Consider the following 18,780-nt stretch of genomic DNA (forward strand, 5'->3'; position numbering starts at 1 on the left):
GTAATAAAAAAGAGTCTGTAATATAATAATTCAAAAAGCTTGAAAGTAGAGATGGGAAAATGTTATACAAATATTAATAAAAAACAGCCTGGTATGGCTAAACTACTATCAGATAAAGTAGACTATAAATCAATAAATACTAGTAGACATAAGGAGGAGTATTTCAATTTGTTTTAAAGGTTAAATCTGCTAAGAAGTGTTATAACTTTGCATGCACCCTAATAACATAACCTCAAACTACATAAACCAAATGTGGCAGAAATTAAAGGAAACAGATAAATTCACATTCATAGTAAAATATTTTAACAAACCTTTCTCAATTACTCATGAAACATCAAGATAAACATGCAGATAAAAATCATCAAGGATATAGAAGGTGTCGACAAAAATAATCCATAACCAATCTGTAAATGAAAATTTGGGTGAGTTTATTCTGAGCTGAAATTTTAGGATTATAACCCGGGAGAGTCTTTCCACAAAGGAACAGAGCACTCCAAAGAAGTGGGGGTACATAGGGTGGTTATATACCCTCAAAGAGGGTGTTTCACATATGATTGAAATGTCCCTCCCACAATAGTCACAAGATTGCCCTGTCAGCACAGCACTTGATGGACACAGCAGGTAGTGGGTCTGCTATCTTGGTGGGCAAAGCAGGAGGCAAGTCTATTGTCTCAAGCTGGGCGGTCACAGGTGAGCGCAGCAATCAGTTTCTAGCCTAAGGAAAGATACTTAATCCTTAAGGAGACGCCAACATTGGGAGGGGGAGGGAAGTTGCTCCTTTATCTCAAGGGCCTTTTGCTCTTGCCATAGGGAATCTCTAAAGCAGCTATACGATGCATGCTCAATGGCCTTGGTCAGGCCCTTTTGGAAAGTTCAGGCCAAATTAGGTTTACACCAAAATGGCTTCCTCATATATTCCAATATATCCTATTACTTGCCATTTTTATTTGACAGAAGAAATCACAATGCAAATTAGAAAATAATTTGAATTGAATAAAACTGATAATATTAATTAGAATAAACTATATTGAAACGTGAGATATTGTTAAAGCCATATTTAGAGGAAAATAAGTAACTTTAAACTTATACTTTAGAAAAGAAGAAAGACTGAAAATTAATGATCTATGTATGTCTCTTAGGAATCTAGAAAACAACAGTAAATTAATCTCAAAGACACTAGAAGAGGGAAATTTTAAAGATAAAACCAGAACCTGAGATAGAAAACAAATGAATAGAGAGAAAGTTAACAGAGCTTACTATTAGCAATTTGAAAATATTAATAGAATTGATAATACCCTGAACAGGACTGACCAAATCAAAGAAATCCTAAACTACCAATAATAAGAATGAAAAAATGGATATAATTTCAGATCCTATGTGGGGACTGGAATTGGCCACCCCAAGATATGTCTCTTTGGCATGATGATTATTTGAGGCTAGTTACTTTGCGGACAGGAAAGAAACTGAAAAGTAGAATTTACTTACCCTTTGTAAGAGACATTTACATTGTAAAGGAACTCTCCATCTGTAAAGATATCTCTAGAAACTCTTAATCAATGGGGAAGGCAAGGACTTAAATCTGCATTTGTTTATTGTGCTTGTCTGGTAACCTCCTGTAACTGACTTCCCACCCCCTCCCAAAGTTGGCATTTCCTTCAGGATTAAGCATTTTAGGCTAGGAACTGATTGCTGTGCTCACCTGTGACCACCAGCTCAAGACAATAGACTTGCCTCCTGCTGTGCCCATCAAGCGCTGTGCAGACAGGGCAATCTTGTGACTATTGTGGGAGAGACATTTCAATCATATGTGAAATATCCTGTTTGGGGGTATATTACCACTCTGTGCACCCCACATCTTCGGTGCCCTTTCTTCCTTGGGGAAGAAAGGCCCTGGGCCATGGTTCCTCATAAGTCTTTGTTTAATTTTCTCTTGCTATTCTGTCTCATGTGAATTTAATTTGTTCTCCAGCCAGACGAACCCACATTTAGGTAGAGGAAAAGTCTTCCTCCCTACACCTACATACAGTAAAAATCTATTGAGAGGATATTATGAGTAGCATTATGCAAAAGATTTTTTAAAAAGTAGATAAGGAAAATACCTTGAAAAAAACATTTCACAACTGACTCAGAAAAAACAAAAGAGCTCTATATTTAATAGATTAAATCACTAATTGAGGATTTTAAAACTAAGAAAACTTACAAACTCAAATGATTTCCCCAGTTAACATTTTCAAACATGTAAGAAAGAAAGAATGCCAATCATAAAAAAAAAAAAAAAACTCTTCCAAAGAATAGGAAAAATAATAGTTTCTAACTATTTTATATGAGGACAGCTTCATTTTCAATACTACATCTTACCAGGACTATAAGGAAAAAAATATATGCTGATTTATCTCATAAACATAGATGCAATATTTGCATCTGAATCCAGTGATACATAAAACTAATCATTACATCAAGACCAAGTTGAACTAAATATAGGAATAAAAATTCTTTTAAAATTTGATAGTCAATCAATTTACCACTCTAAAAGGGAAAAAAGGTATTAATCATCTCAATAGAAATTGAAAAAGCCTTTGGTAAATGTCAACTCACATTTATTATTTGTAAAAGCAATAAATTCCTATCAAATTATGCATAGAACGTACTTAATCTAATAAACGAGTATCTGCAGAAAACATACAACAAACTGTATACTCAGTGAAAGATTGAAAAATTTTCCAGTGAGATTAGGAATGAAAGATAAGTATTTGCTATTACCATTTCAGTCAACATATCAACATTGTAGTAGATTTGCTAGTCAGGGAAGAAAGGAAAAGAAAAAGGAAAAGTTAAGTGTTGGAATGTTTCCAGGTAGATAATTGCTATCATTGTATTGACCCTTATCAGAACTGATCTAGGAGTCATATCATGTTCAACATGTTCTCATATATGTTCTTAACTAGTATAATATTTTTGGTGATTTATACATTTTTTTCAACCTGAAACAATGTATCATAAACAACACTTCCACCTGGAATCCACTTTCATTAATATTTTACTTATTTGTTGCCATTTTTATCTATCATCATTTTTATTATTTCCTTATAACTAATTAATTGGTCTTATATTTTCTTGATTGATGAAGTTTTCTTTCTTTTGTTAAAACAACCTGGATTTTTAAATTATGAAATTTTCTTCTAATTATTTGTATTGTTTCAGAACAGAACTTTCAGCAATTCTTTAGTCATAAATAAATGTCTTACCACATTATTTTTGCTCATCATTTGCTATAATTATTTTGCTTCTTCGAAACCTTTCTTCCAACTCTTTTGTTTGTTTGTTTTTTCCCCTTTTGGCTGGAGTATTTCCTCAAATATGGTTTTCAGAAATAACACTCGAGTTACATAATGTTGAACCTTGCTTGTTTCAATGTTCTATTATTGCCTTGTTTTTCAATTAAGGAGACATGATCTCTTTTAATCAGATATCTGTGAACTTTGCTTTATATTTTTCTATCATTTGATGTTGAAGCTAAGAAGTCCTGCCCTCTGTCAAATTTGCACAATACTCCTCACATCACTCCCAACTTTATCTTGAAATTTGTTAGATACTGTCTTTAACCATGGAATTCAGGTCACATCAAGCTATGTTTGATGTCAAGGCATGTACCTTCCTTCAATATTGGTACCTTTGCCTTTGAATTTGAACTCCTTGAATTTGAAGAATCAGTACTTTCATCCACACAATAAACCTATTTGTTTTCATTTTCTTATGTTTTCTTCATAAATTCCATTCTTTTTCTTCGAGTTTCTGTGTTTTCCTTATTGTATTTTCTATCCCGTCGAACATAATTTCCAACGTTTTTTTATTTTTGCTCTATATGCAAAATAATTCTTCATGTTGATTTTCTAATTAACTAATGTGCTTTTTAGCACTGATTCACCTGTTATCCAGTGCTTCTGCTGAGTTGACTTTTAAGTGTTTTTTTAATTTATTTTCAACAACTTTTTCTTTTACTCTCCTCCCTTTTCCTAGCAGCTTATTTATATCATATGCATACAGTATTCACTCAAATTTCATTGAAAGTGGGCAGTAAAATTATCTTGTGTTTTATGCATTTACTATGATATGGTGAAGTTCATTTGATTTGATAACTCAATTTGGTTGTTTAAATTATTGTCTCTTTTTAAATATTTTTTCTTTCTCTGTGAGGCTGAGATGACTCTTGTGTTGACCGGCAATTATCTACATTTTACTCAACACATGATCTGTGCCAATGGCTACTCCTGGAGAGTCTGTGCATAGGATTTTGTTAAAATTGTCAAACTCTTGTGACTTACTCACTGTCTTGGCTTCTGCTTCCACCACTGTTGGATGGAACTTGGTGCAACTTAGGGAAGGAGACTTGGGGGAGGCAGAGTGTGTACTAAAACTTCACTATTGAGAAGACTGACTTGCCTCACTTTTTTTTTTTTTTGAGGAAGATTAGCTCTGAGCTAACTACTGCCAATCCTCTTCTTTTTACTGAGGAAGACTGGCCCTGAGCTAACATCCATGCCCATCTTCCTCTGCTTTATATGTGGGACACCTACCACAGCATGGCTTTTGCCAAGCAGTGCCATGTCCGCACCCAGGATCCGAACCGGCGAACCCCGGGCTACCGAGAAACGGAACATGAGAACTTAACCGCTGTGCCACGGGGCCGGCCCCTCCTCAGTTTCTTGGGGCATTCTGCAGTTAGCTGGGGAATGCCCCCTTCTCTATCTTGCTCTGACATCCATTTAAGAAATAATTGTGCACTTGTCTCTTGTTTTCTTAGTGCAAGGTTGGGATCAAATGATGCTTAGGGACAAAGCAACATATCCTGTCTTGCCTTCTGTCTGGCCTGCTCTGCACTCGGCAAGGCTGCGGGCTTGTCTATGGTTTTCCAGGATAAAATGCTTCACTTACTTCTAGGTAACTTCCTCTGTGCCAATCTGTTCAGCACTCACCTCCATCATACATTTTGGAATTTTCTCAAGTTTTTTGATAATTTGCTGTCTTGCTACTCTTAGAGTTTTAAAATTTCTTCAGTTAGTTCATTCGTATTCTATGGTAATTTATTCAGTTAGTTCAATGGAAGGGACAGGATAAACGTGCGGGCTCAAAGAGTCATTCTGAAACCAGAAAAATAATAAATATATGTCTAGTGAATTGTTTCACATAATGTTTGGGAGAGCAAAGAATCTGAGATAATGAAAATATATTGTCTGACTTATATTCCTAACTATCGTTCATTTGGAGACTTGTAAATCTATTGAAAACTTTGTAAAAAACAAGCTTATACTTATTAAAAAATGTATTGTTATGATCTAGTTAAAACTGCAATTATTCACAATAAGTTTATGTATTTTCAAAATAAAATAAAGTTATTTTGCCTGTTAAGGGAACCCAAGACAGATTATACCAAAATTAAGCATAGCTGAGAAGGAGAAAGTTTTGCAAACGTAGCTTATGTTTTGAAATGAGTGAAGGGCCAGAGATCTGAATTTACTGTAACCACTAGCAAGCAGGTGGTTACTATAATAACAGAGACAAACCAATCCAGATTAAGAGAAAAATATTTTCACCTAGACCAATCAAAAGGAAGGAAGTTTTTGTGTGACATTTCCTGCTATCTTCTGTTTGCACTCTAAGAAGAAAAAAATTGGAGGACGTGATGTGGGTATTAGGAAGATGACATGAGTAAAACGTTTACACTGGCATTTCCTAATATTTACAGAAAACTGTTGTAAATAAAAGTGTTAGCTAAAATGTCATGGAAAACACTTGACTAAAGACTTGAAGCCTACAATAAGGTTAGGTAACACCTCCATCTTATACAATGTTATATGCCAATTATATCTCAATAAAACTTGGAGGAAAATAAAGTGCTTATTGACTTAAAAAAAAAAAAAAAGACTTAGAGGGTCGGGTGAAAGTTAAAAGGTCTCATCAAAGGCCCAGGAATACAGAAGTGCTGAGAACTCCAATTCTTGAGTATCCACATTAACTAAAGGTTTTTATTACCAACATTTCTAGAGGCTTCAGGAGATGTTTGTATGTGAGTCACTAGTGGAAAAGTACAGCGAAGTGAGTTTGTTGACAGAGTTTCCTCACGTATATTACACATATCAGTAAAATCTTATTCCTTATATACTAGAGAATAGTAATTCCAGTTTATGGATATATGGACCACATCAAGTAATTGTGTGGGGTTTATAAATCCACCTGTATGTTAACAATTGTCTTAGAGAAAATCAGTAACATTTCTCACACATGCATGAACAAATTTTCAAAGGCATATAGATATGATTAATAAAATATAATACTTAAATATTAGTAAATTTTAAATAGTTTTATATGATTGTATCATATATTCATAGTCAAAATACAATAGTCTCATGAGGGATGGATAACTGGATAAATAAAGGTATTCTCTTCATGCTCAAAAATTAAGACCTACTGCTAAAGAGTATAAGACTATTCTGTGACATCAGAGATCATCCCCTCAGGGTCTTGCTAGAAATCATTTATCAGGTGACTCTATCTATAGTTCCCAGGCAAAAGCACATTCCATATAACCAGATTCTTCAAAGCATTGCTTGAAAGAGGGAACACGTCAGGATTTGTGCAAACTTAGAGATATAGAGGGTAGAAATCATCTATTAGTTAAACTTCCTTGAGCAGCTTTCAAATCAAAGCACTTAGACTCTCTCTCTCAGAAAGTGCCCCCTCCTATATACCATAATAGGTATTTCAGTGGAGAATTGTAAAGCCCATCTTTCATGTTTCTAGAACATACTTTCCTTCTCTAAATTGTATATGCTCTTTTTTACCCTTTATTCATTCCCCTATATTTGCTTTTCTTTTCCTATCAACCATCTTTTCCTCACTACAACCCATTTCTCACTACTGATCAATCTGTCTCTTTTCTAGAAGGCTTAACTCAGACATTAAGAATCCATAGGTTGGGGCCGGCCCAGTGGTGCAGTGGTTAAGTGCGCACCTTCCGCTTCTCAGCAGCCAGGGTTTCACAGGTTCGGATCCCCAGTACAGACATGGCACCACTTGGCAAAAGCCATGCCATGGTAGGCGTCCCATGTATAAAGCAGAGGAAGATGGGCATGGATGCTAGCTCAGGGCCAGTCTTCCTCAGCAAAAAGAGGAGGATTGGCAGTAGTTTGCTCAGGGCTAATCTTCCTCAAAAAAAAAAAAAAAAAAGAATCCATAGGTGGTAGTAGAAAAGTAAGAATTTATATTACTGTGAAAGTGCTTTGTCAGGTATTCAGAATATTTACTGAACCTCGATTTTTATTTTAAGTAGTGATAGTATTTTGCCTAATTATCATTTATAATCTTGATTCTGCTTTTACTTTCTTATTTAAGCAAAGTATGATATAATTACCAGTGGAACTTGGCCATGTTAGTCATTTTAATCAAAGATTGTTCATGCCTGTTCCAGAACAGTGGTGGGCTAGGCTTGCATAGTATATTTTGTTTATTGTCCATGCTGTTGGAATGACAGTGATTTCCCAGTCATGAGCAATCGTTTATAAAGGCATGTGGAGCAGGGGGCCAGTTTTCTTTACTTGTTTGTTCAATTATAATAACTGATGATGACTAAGACATGTCATTTTTTTGTCCAGAATACTGTTTATATTGTAACAGCAATGGATTTGCAAACCTCTTATATGTATGTTTTGCCTTCTCAAAGAGAGCTGAACAGAGAAAGTAAAATTGCTTCAAATATGCCATTTCTCATGTGCAGCATATCTATGACCATACTTAATACGATGGTTATAATTAAAATTCCTGATCAATCACAGCTCTCTTTCCCACTGAGACCAGATCCAGCCCACATCCTATCCAGCATGCCTGCCTTGACATTTTTGTATCTAAGTTAATACCTAATATAGATTCAATAAATACTTATTTGAATGAAGAAATAAATTAATGAATAAGTAATAGATTAAAACAAACCATCGAAGAACTAATCTGAACCTTATCTAGTTTGACTCCCTAAACTGAAGGATGGTTTTTGCTAAATTACTCTTTGACAAGCTGTCAATGGGTACCTCCTTGTGGTCATCGTAGATTCATGGACTAAAGGACAGAAGATGAGTAAGAGTGAGAGCTTAAATTAAATTTTCTGTGATGAGCAACACAACCTTCTTCCAGCTACTCCGAGGGAATAGATGTTTTACCTCTCAAGTAGTACAATATGAGCCCTCTCAATCTCTACCTGTTTAGCATTTTTTCCTTCCATTGATCACTTTCTCATATTATGAAATCCAATCTTTTTTGTTTCTCAAGCTGTACATTTTATTTGATCACCAGTTTGTAAATTCACCTCTCCTCCCCAGCTTTATTGAGATATAATTGACATATAACAAATAAATGTAAGATGTACAACATGATGATTTGATATGTGTACATATTGTGAAATGATTGCCACAATAAGGTTCATTAACACAGTTTTCATCTCACAAGTTATAATTATCTTTTTTGCAGTGAGAACATTTAAGATCTACTTTCTTAGTAACTTTCAAGTATACAGTATGGTATCGTTAACTATAGTTACCATGCTGTAGGTTAGATTCCCAGAACTTGTCCATCTTATAACCAAAAGTTTCTACCCTTTGACCAGCATCTCCCATTCTGCCCCACTGCCCAACCCCAGGCAACTGTGAATCAACTTGTTTCCACAAGTTCAACTTCTTTTACATCCCACATATAAGTGAGATCGTATAGTATTTGTCTGTCTCTGTATGCCTTATTTTACTTAGCATAATGCCCTCAAGATTCTTTCATGTTGTTGCCAATGGTAGGATTTACTTCTTTTTTATGGGTGAATAATATTCCATTGTATATCACATTTTCTTTATTAATCATCCATCCATAGACACTTAGCAGCTTCCATGTCTTGGCTATTGTGAGAAATGCTATGATGAACATAGGAGTGCAGAATCTCTTCGAGATAGTGATTTCATTTCATTTGGATATATACGCAGAAGTGGGGTAGCTGGATCATAGGGTAGCTCTATTTTTAATTCTTGGAGGCCCCTCCATACTGTTTTCCATAGTGACTGAACCAATTTCATTCACATCAACATTGTACAATGGTTCCCCTTTCTCCACATCCTTGTTGGCACTTGTTATTTCTTGTCTTTATGATGATAGCCATTCTAACAGGTGTGAGGTGTTAGCTCATTGTGGTTTTGATTTGCATTTCTCTGATAATCAGTGATGTCGAGCAACTTTTCATGTACCTGTTGGACATTTGTTTATCTTCTTTGGAAGACATACAGATTGTTTGCCCGATTTTTTAAATCAGATTTCTTTTTTGCTATTGAGTTGTGTGAGTTCCTTATATATTTTGGATATAAACCCCTTATCAGATATATGATTTGCAAATATATTCTCCTATTCTGTCTTTTCATTTTGTTGATTTTTTAAATTTTTTCTGTACAGAAGTTTTTTTAGTTTAATTCACCTTTTAATCTCCACAACCATAGTCATATTTCAGTATGCATAAGGACTACAGTCTCACAATCCTGACCGAGGAAATATCATTAAGGATTAACTTCCTTCCAAATTAAAAACATTCCTCTGATGAGCTGCCCTGTGGAATAAAGTTGCATTCTCTGACAATCCTTAGCCCCACCCAGCTGATCTTTTGTGTACAGAAATGTGAATGAGAACTTCTAATACCAAGTTACTAAAAGCATCTCTCTGCAGCCTTGCCTATGTCTTCACTTAGTCCACTTTACTTTTTTCTGCAGCCTCTCTGAGATGAGGTTAGTGCTGCTATCAATTAAAAGAAGCAAGATATCTTCAAGAAAAACAGCTCTGAAATCCATCCATTCTGTTGAGGTTAGTTGCCTAGGAAAGGCATGAATACAGAAAACTTCTTTGAGAGTCAGCTCTGCGTGTTTTAGCTCTTTTGGATTTCCAAGTGAAAATAATTACTGGAAAGCCTGGAGTATTACAAATTATAATACAACAATTTTTTCCCCATCTATGATGTTTAAAACTTCAGTAGCGTGAACTTTGATTTACAGAGCTCTTTAAGAATTCTGCAATATCAACTGTGATGTTTGAACTGGATTATCTTCCTCCTGAAGGCTTCAGGCATGAGCAGGCTTCCACCTCAGATTTTACTGTAACCTGTTTGACTGAACTCTCTGGTGATTCTAGTCAACTGGAACTTCGGCACTTCAATTCCGCTCCCGCTGGTAAGCTAAACTGAAGATCAATATTTTTTAGTAACTTAGCTTACATCTGTACTTCTTTAATATGAGACATGTAAAAAAATAATCTTGATGCCACTTTGTTTGTGTGGTATAGTTGATGCCAATTTTAGTTTCTTGAGTTACTTTTTTTCCCCCAAAATATGTAAATAGATTTCTACAGAAAACCCTGCGAGTTTTGCCAACAGAGTGAAATGTCAGAAAACAAATTCGGTGAACTCAGAAAAATGTTAATAATGAAGTAGATTTTGGTTTTCTGAACACTCAAGCCTATCAAGGTTTAGTTTTGCTTGGCATGACTGATGAAATCAGGGATTTTATCTATAAACTGCAGAAAAAAGTCCTGTCATCTTTCATTCATCTCTTTTATTTCTGTTTACTTTTACATAAGTATTTAAAGGATAATACATGCTTTACCTTCTCATTAAGGACAAGAGAATATTCCTTTTGTTTATGTTGTTTTATGACCTGACTTACATTCTGTATGAGCTGACAGTGTTGATAAAGTTGCATGTGAAGAATGTCTGTTTTGATACCAATGGGTGTTACCCAGAATTGCACGGTTTTTATTCTTGCTCTGCAGTTTTGAGGAAACAATGCTATACACTGATAGTCTGCATTCATTAAAAAATTCTGATGGTTTGGTTTATAATGAACAGTGATGAGATTTCAATAAGGAATTAATTGTGCTTTGTAGAAAAATTTTGCATAATAAGTAGATAATATTTTAAATGTTGTTCTAAAGGAAAATTCTGTTATGATTTAGTTATCCTTCCTCATAAGCAGAGGCAGTGTAATGTGAATGTAGGAGTTAAGCAAAGTCTACTTAGACCTGGATGTTACTGGATATTAATCTTTGTCCAATGAGAAACACTTGTGGAAATAATAAATTCCATTTTGCAACCATAAGATTCTTCAAAGAGACTTTAGCACGTTTTTTTATTTTCAGATGTTTTAGAAGTTTTATGTGACTCCCAACCAATTACTGATTTGTTGTTCGTAGATTCTTTTGTATTATATGACTTATTTTACTGTATAAGCAGTTCTGTAATCAGGAGAGATAACATCCTTTAGCAAATCTTCTTTCAGCTGTGAGAAAAGAAATCTTTACACTATTATATTTTTTCTTAAATTGAAAGTCCTACTAGGTATTGAACTTAGAATTTCATGAAGTGGAAAAATCAGCTTTTTACAAATGAACATAGCTTTATACAGTAGACCTGGAGAAGAAAAAGAGGTTTACAGAAAAGAGGTTTATAAACCATTTAAACATGGCTTAAATACTCATGTTCTTTTCACCATTTTTTGTCTTCTAGTCATTTCTGTCGCTGTTAACACATATATTCCAACAGATTCAACTTGTCTTTATTCAGTTGACTCAAACATCCATAGCTTGGGTGTAAACTTCCTCAGAGCCTGGAACACACTTCCCCCTTGACATCTTGGCAGTGCCTCACATTCAACACAAATAAATTAAACTCCCTAAAAATGCCTCCTTCTTCTTTCATCCTCATTTTTGTCAATAACACTTGTCATCTCAAACATTCCTTAGCACTTATTGCAATAAAAATTTCATGTTTATTTGTATGCATGTTAGTTTAACATTTGTCTTCCCCACCTCTTTGTCCACTACAGTAGCTCCAGTACTCAACAGGATGCCTGGCAATAAAAGCTTCCTTATGTCTTGACTCAGTGACTGCTTAGCTGAGGGAATGAAAGACTGCCTCTTCTTTCTTCTAGTGCATACACCTGTATAGACTTCTAACCGATCTCACCTACAGGTTTTCCATAACAAGCCATTGACAGCCACACAGTGGTTCCTAAGCACAGGTCTGACCCATTCCCACCTTTGTTTGCAATTTCTTTTTTTCTTATCTATTTTTTATTAATTAATTAATTAATTTATTTATTTTTGGATGTACATCATAATATATTTCAAATTCTGTGTAGATTACATCATGTTCACCACCCGAAAACTAATTATAGTCCATCGTTTCACATGTGAGCCTAATCAGCCCTTTTGCTCTCTCCCCTTCCCCCTTCCCCTATGGTAACCGCCAATCCAATCTCCAATGCTAGGTGTTTGTTTGTCGTTGTTTTTGTCTTCTACTTATGAGTGAGATCATATGGTATTTGACTTTCTCCCTCTGATTTATTTCACTCAGCATAATATCCTCAAGGTCCATCCATGTTGTCACAATTGGCCAGATTTCATCATTTCTTATGGCTGAGTAGTAGTCTATCGTGTATAAACACCACATCTTCTTTATCCATTCGTCCCTTGATGGGCACCTAGGTTGCTTCCAAGTCTTGGCTATGGTGTATAATGCTGCAATGAACATAGGGGTGCAGGTATTTTTATGCCTTTGTGTTTTCAAGTTCTTTGGATAAATACCCAGCAGTGGGATAGCTGGATCATATGTTAGATCTATCCTTAATTTTCTGAGGATACTCCATACTGCTTTCCATAGTGGCAGCACCAGTTTACACTCCCACCAGCAGTGAACAAGGATTCCCTTCTCTCCACATCTTCTCCAACATTTGTTGTTTCTTGTCTTGTTAATTATAGCCATTCTGACTGGAGTGAGGTGATACCTCATTGTAGTTTTGATTTGTATTTCCCTGATAGCTAGTGATGTTGAGCATCTTTTCATATGCCTGTTGGCCATCTGTATATCTTCTTTGGAGAAATATCTATTCAGATCTTTTGCCCGTCTTTTAATTGGATTGTTGGTTTTTTTGTTGTTGAGCTGTATGAGTTCTTTGTATATTTTGGATATTAACCCCTTATCTGATATATGGTTTGCAAATATCTTCTCCCAATTGTTAGGTTGTCTTTTTGTTTTGTTGATGGTTTCCTTTGCTGTGCAGAAGTTTTTAGTTTGCTGTAGTTCCATTTGTTCATTTTTTCTTTTGTTTCCCTTGCCTGGTCAGACATGGGGCTTGAAAATATCCTGCCTGTGTTTTCTTCTAGAAGTTTCGTGGTTTCAGGTCTTACATACAAGTCTGTAATCCATCTTGAGTTGATTTTTGTGCATGATGTAAGGGAATGGTCTACTTTTATTCTTTTGCATGTTGCTGTCCAGTTTTCCCAACACCATTTATTGAAGAGACTCTCCTTTCTCCATCGTATGCTCTTGGCTCCCTTGTCGAATATTCGCTGTCCATAAATGTGTGGGTTTACTTCTGGACTCTCAATTCTGTTCCAGTGATCTGTTTGTCTGTTTTTGTGCCAGTACCATGCTGTTTTGGTTACTATGGCTTTGTAGTATATTTTGAAATGAGGGAGTGTTATACCTCCAGCTTTGTTCTTTTTTCTCAGGAATCCTTTGGCTATTTGGGGTCTTTTGTTGTTCCATATAAATTTTAGGATTCTTTGTTCTATTTTTGTGAAAAATGTTGTTGGAACTTTGATAGGGATTGCGTTGAATCTATAGATTGCTTTAGGAAGTATGGACATTTTAACAGCGTTAACTCTTTCAATCCAAGAGCATGGAATATCTTTCCATTTCTTTGTGTCTTCTTTGAGTTCTTTCAACAATGTTTTATAGTTTTCGGTGTACAGAATCTTCACTTCTTTGGTTAAGTTTATTCCTAGGTATTTTATTCTTTTTGTTGTAATTGTAAATGGGATTGTATTCTTTTTTTTTTTAAAGATTTTATTTTTTCCTTTTTCTCCCCAAAGCCCCCCGGTACATAGTTGTGTATTCTTTGTTGTGGGTTCCTCTAGTTGTGGCATGTGGGATGCTGCCTCAGCGTGGTCTGACGAGCAGTGCCATGTCCGCGCCCAGGATTCGAACCGACGAAACACTGGGCCGCCTGCAGCGGAGCGCGCGAACTTAACCACTCGGCCACGGGGCCAGCCCCTGGGATTGTATTCTTAATTTCTCTTTCTACTACTTCATTGGTAGTGTATAGAAACGCAACCGACTTTTGTATGTTGATTTTGTATCCCGTGACGTGACTGTCTTCCTTTATTGTTCTAAAAGTTTTTTAGTGGAATCTTTAGGGTTTTCAACTTATAAAATCATGTTGTCTACAAAGAGTGACAGTTTCACTTCTTCTTTTCCAATGTGGATCCCTTTTATTTATTTTTCTTGCCTGATTGCTCTGGCTAGGACTTCCAATACTGTGTTAAATAAGAGTGGTGAGAGTGGGCATCCTTGTCTGCTTCCTGTTCTTAGAGGGTAGCTTTCAGTTTTTCTCCATTGAGAATAATATTTGCTATGGGTTTGTCATATATGGCCTTTATTATGTTGAGGTATTTTCCTTCTATACCCATTTTATTTAGAGTTTTTATCATAAAAGGATGCTGTATCTTGTCAGATGCTTTCCCTGCATCTATTGAGATGATCATGTGATTTTTATTCTTCATTTTGTTAATGTGGTGTATCACATTGATAGATTTGCAGATGTTGAACCATTCCTGCATCCCTGGAATGAAACCCACTTGATCATGATGTATGATCTTTTTAATGTATTGTTGTATTTGATTTGCTAGTATTTTGTTGAGGATTTTTGCATCGATGTTCATCAGTGATATTGGCCTGTAATTTTCTTTTTTTGTGTTGTCCTTGTCTGGTTTTTGTATCAGGATATATTGGCTTCATAGACTGAGTTAGGAAGCCTCCCCTCCTCTTCAGTTTTTTGGAAGAGCTTGAGAAGGATAGGTATTCAGTCTTTGAATGTTTGGTGGAATTCACCAGGGAAGCCATTTGGTCCTGGACTGTTATTTTTTGGGAGGTTTTTGATTCCTGTTTTGATCTTCTTACTGGTGATTGGTCTATTCAAATTTTCTACTTCTTCTTGGTCCAGTTTTGGAAGGTTGTATGTTTCTAAGAATTTATCCATTTCTTCTAGATTATCCAATTTGTTGGCATGTAGCTTTTCATAGTATTCTCTTATCTTTTGTATTTCTGAGGTGTCCGTTGTAATCTCTCCTCTTTCATTTCTGATTTTATTTATTTGAGCCTTCTCTCTTTTTTTTTTTGGTGAGTCTAGCTAAGGATTTGTCAATTTTGTTTATCTTTTCAAAGAACCAGCTCTTGGTTTCATTAATTTTTTCTATTGTTTTTTAGTTTCTATTTCATTTATTTCTGCTCTGATTTTTATTATTTCCTTCCTTCTGCTGATTTTGGGCTTTGTTTGTTGTTCTTTTTCCAGTACCTTTAGATGCACTTTTAGATTGTCTATTTGGGATTTTTCTTCTTTGTCAAGGTAGGCCTGAATTGCTATAAACTTCCCTCTTAGAACAGCTTTTGCTATATCCCACAGATTTTGGCATGTCGTGTTTTTATTTTCATTTGTTTCCAGGTAATTTTATTTCTCCTTTGATTTCTTCATTGACCCAATCGTTGGTCAGTAGCATTTTGTTTAATCTGCACATTTTTGTGGCTTTTCTGGTTTTCTTCCTGTAGTTGATTTCTAGTTTCATACCTTTGTGGTCAGAAAAGATACGTGGCATTAATTCAGTCTTCTTAAATTTATTGAGACTTGTTTTGTGGCCTAATATGTGATCAATCCTGGAGAATGTTCCATGGGCATTTGAAAAGAATGTGTATTCTGTGGTTTTTGGATGGAATGTTCTGTATATATCCACTAAGTCCATCTGGTCTAATGTGTCCTTTAAGGCCAGTCTTTCCTTATTGATCCTCTGTTTGGATGATCTATCCGTTGGTCTTAGTGGAGTGTTAAAGTCTCCTCCTATTATTGTGTTACTGTCTATTTCTCTTTTTATGTCTGTTAATAATTGCTTTATATATTTAGGTGCTCCTGTGTTGGGTGCATAGATATTTACAAGTGTTATATTTTCTTGTTGGATTGTTCCCTTTATCATTATGTAGTGCCTGTCTTTGTCTCTTGTTACAGTTTTTGTTTTAAAGTCTATTTTGTCTAATATAAGTATTGCTACCCCTGCTTTCTTTTCTTTGCCATTTGCATGGAATATGTTTTTCCATCCCTTCACTTTCAGTTTGTGAGTGTCTTTAGGTCTGAAGTGTGTCTGTTGTATACAGCATATACATGGGTCTTGTATTTTTATCCAATTGGCCAGCCTATTGCATTTGATTGGAGCATTTAGTCCATTGACATTTAAAGTAGCTATTGGTAAATATGTTTTTATTGCTATTTTGTCACTATTTTCTGGGTGTTTTAGTAGTTCTTCTCTATTCCTTTCTTTTTCTCTTGCTCTCTTCCCTTGTGGTTTGATGGATATCTTTGGTAATATATTTGATTTCTTTTGTCTTACTTTTTTTCTTGCTTGTTATAGGTTTCTGATTTGTGATTACCATGAGGATCCTATTTAATATTCTATGCATATAATAGTCTATATTGACTTGATAGACTCTTTAGTTTGATCTCTTCCTAAAAACTCTACTTTTTCTCTCCCCTCCTCCCACATTATATGTTTTTCAAATCACATATAGTCTCTTTTTTAGTGTGTGTCTATCCATTACCCTCTCATCATTGAAACAGGTGATTTTAATACATTTGTCTTTTAACCTTCATATTATCTTCACAGGTAGTTGATCTGCTACCTTTACTATATTTTTACCTTACAAGTGATTTTATTGCCTGGTTTTTTGTTGTTGTTGTTGTTTTGTTTTTTTTTTGATAATTTTCTTTATCTCTATTTGTGGTGATTGCTTTCCCACTTAAATAAGTCCCTTCAGCATTTCTTGCAGAACTGGTTTCTTAGTGATAAATTCCTTTAATTTTTGCTTGTCTGGGAAGCTCTTTATCTCCCCTTCCATTCTGAATGACAATCTTGATGGATAGAGTATTCTTGGCTATAGGTTTTTTCCTTTTAGCACTTTAAGTATGTCATGCCATTCTCTTCTTGCCTATAGGGTCTGGGCTGAGAAGTCCACTGATAGCCAGATGGGCTTCCCTTTATATGTCACTTGTGGCCTTTCTCTTGCTGCTTTTAGGATTCTCTCTTTGTCTTTAATTTTGACATTTCGATTATAATATGTCTTGGTGTGGGCCTCTTTGGACTTATCTTGTTTGGAGCTCTCTGTGCTTCATGAACTTGGATGTCTGTTTCCTTCCTCAGGGTAGGAAAATTTTCACCTATTATTTCTACAAATAAACTTTCTGCCCCTTTGTCTCTCTCTTCTCCTTCTGGGACACCTATAATCTGAATGTTAGTATGCTTGATATTGTCCCAGAGTTCCCTTAGACTGTGCTCATTCTGTAATTCGTTTTTCTCTTTTCTGTTCTGCTTGGGTGATTTCCTCTAGTCTTTCATCTAGCTTGCTGATCCATTCTTCCGCATCCTCTATTCTACTATTGAGTCCCTGTAGTGAATTTTTCATTTCCAGTATTGTATTCTTCATTTCTGATTTTTTTTTTTAAATATCTTCCAGTTCTTTGCTGAGGTGCTCAGTGTGTTCATCCATTCTTCTCCCTATATCTGTGAGCATCCTCATGATATTTTGTTTGAACTCTTTGTCAAGTAAATCGCTTGTTTCTGTTTCACTTAATCATGTTTCTGGGGTTTTGTACTGTTCCCTTGCTTAGAAAGTATTCCTTTGTCTCCTCATTATGCCTCTTTTTCTGGCTTATTTCTATGTATTAGGTGAGTCGACTATGTCTCCTGATCTTGTTGAAGTGGCCTTATGTATGAGATGCCTTATGAGGCCCAGCAGTGTGCTTCCCTCTCCTCACCAGTCCATAAGAACCAGGAGTGACCCCTTTGTGGGCTACTTGTGTCCTTTTGCTGTGTCAGGGTTGCTCCCACTGCAAGTACCCAGGGAGTCTAATCTTTCCTTCCCTGGCCAGCTGTTTGTAAATCCAGTTTGGGGAGCCTCAGCACTGTTGCCTACAAAGTCTATCAGTATACTCCTATTGCAGTTTTCTTCTTAATTGGGTTGGTACCCAGTGTAGCTGGTTGCTAGGCTCAGGGGCTTACAGCTGTGATAGGCCTCAGGGCCTACAGGGCTGTTGTCAGTTCTCTTAGGAGTGCAGCTGAGCGGGGCTAGCCCTAGGCACAGGGGCACTCAATTGTTTCAGGCTTTGGAAGGTGAGGCTGATCCTTTTTATGGCTATTTGTGAAGCACAGGTCTTCTGCCACGGATAAGCCTTATCCCCCCCAGGACCACACACACTGTCAATACATTCTGGTCCATGCACACTTCTCAACCCCCTGGAGCGTACCCTGATGCCGCACTGCAGAGGCCCCCACCTCTCCACCAATGCCCCCCACACTTCACCTGGTCCTCACACAGGCCCTGCCCCACAGAGGCAGGCACCCTTGCCTGCCTGTAGAGGATCAAGGCACCCAGTCAATGCAGGCTGAAAAGTAGCCTGAGGCCTTGCTGTTAGGTGGGGCCAGTCCCTATGGCGGGTTGCCTGCCCTGGCTGAACTGGATTAAATCTGTGCTCTAGTGGGTGTGGCAGACCTCAGGGCTAAGAGGCCATGGGATGAACCTCAGTGGCAACCACTAGGGACCCTGTCAGCATGCCTGGACCAGCTCAGAACAATGGCCCCCACCAATGTTGCAGTCTCTGGAGAGGTCCCCCCTCT

General features: G+C 36.3%; 1 protein-coding gene across 4 annotated transcripts in view; it reads left to right on the forward strand.

Moving 5' to 3' along the window:
- ANO3 (anoctamin 3) overlaps positions 1-18,780 on the forward strand; it is a 452,178-nt gene that overhangs the window by 2,369 nt on the left and 431,029 nt on the right. The window contains exons 2-3 of one of the 4 annotated variants that reach the window (XM_070624550.1): positions 9,786-9,876; positions 10,065-10,238. In XM_070624550.1, the coding sequence (XP_070480651.1) occupies positions 10,097-10,238 (142 nt within the window). In that variant the 5' untranslated portion in view covers positions 9,786-9,876; positions 10,065-10,096. Of the gene's footprint in view, positions 1-9,685; positions 10,239-18,780 lie in introns of those variants that run through there. The other 3 variants (XM_070624552.1, XM_070624551.1, XM_070624553.1) reach the window with 3 other exon arrangements.

Source organism: Equus przewalskii, chromosome 6 (assembly GCF_037783145.1).
Source record: "Equus przewalskii isolate Varuska chromosome 6, EquPr2, whole genome shotgun sequence".
NCBI classification, from domain to species: Eukaryota; Metazoa; Chordata; class Mammalia; order Perissodactyla; family Equidae; genus Equus; species Equus przewalskii.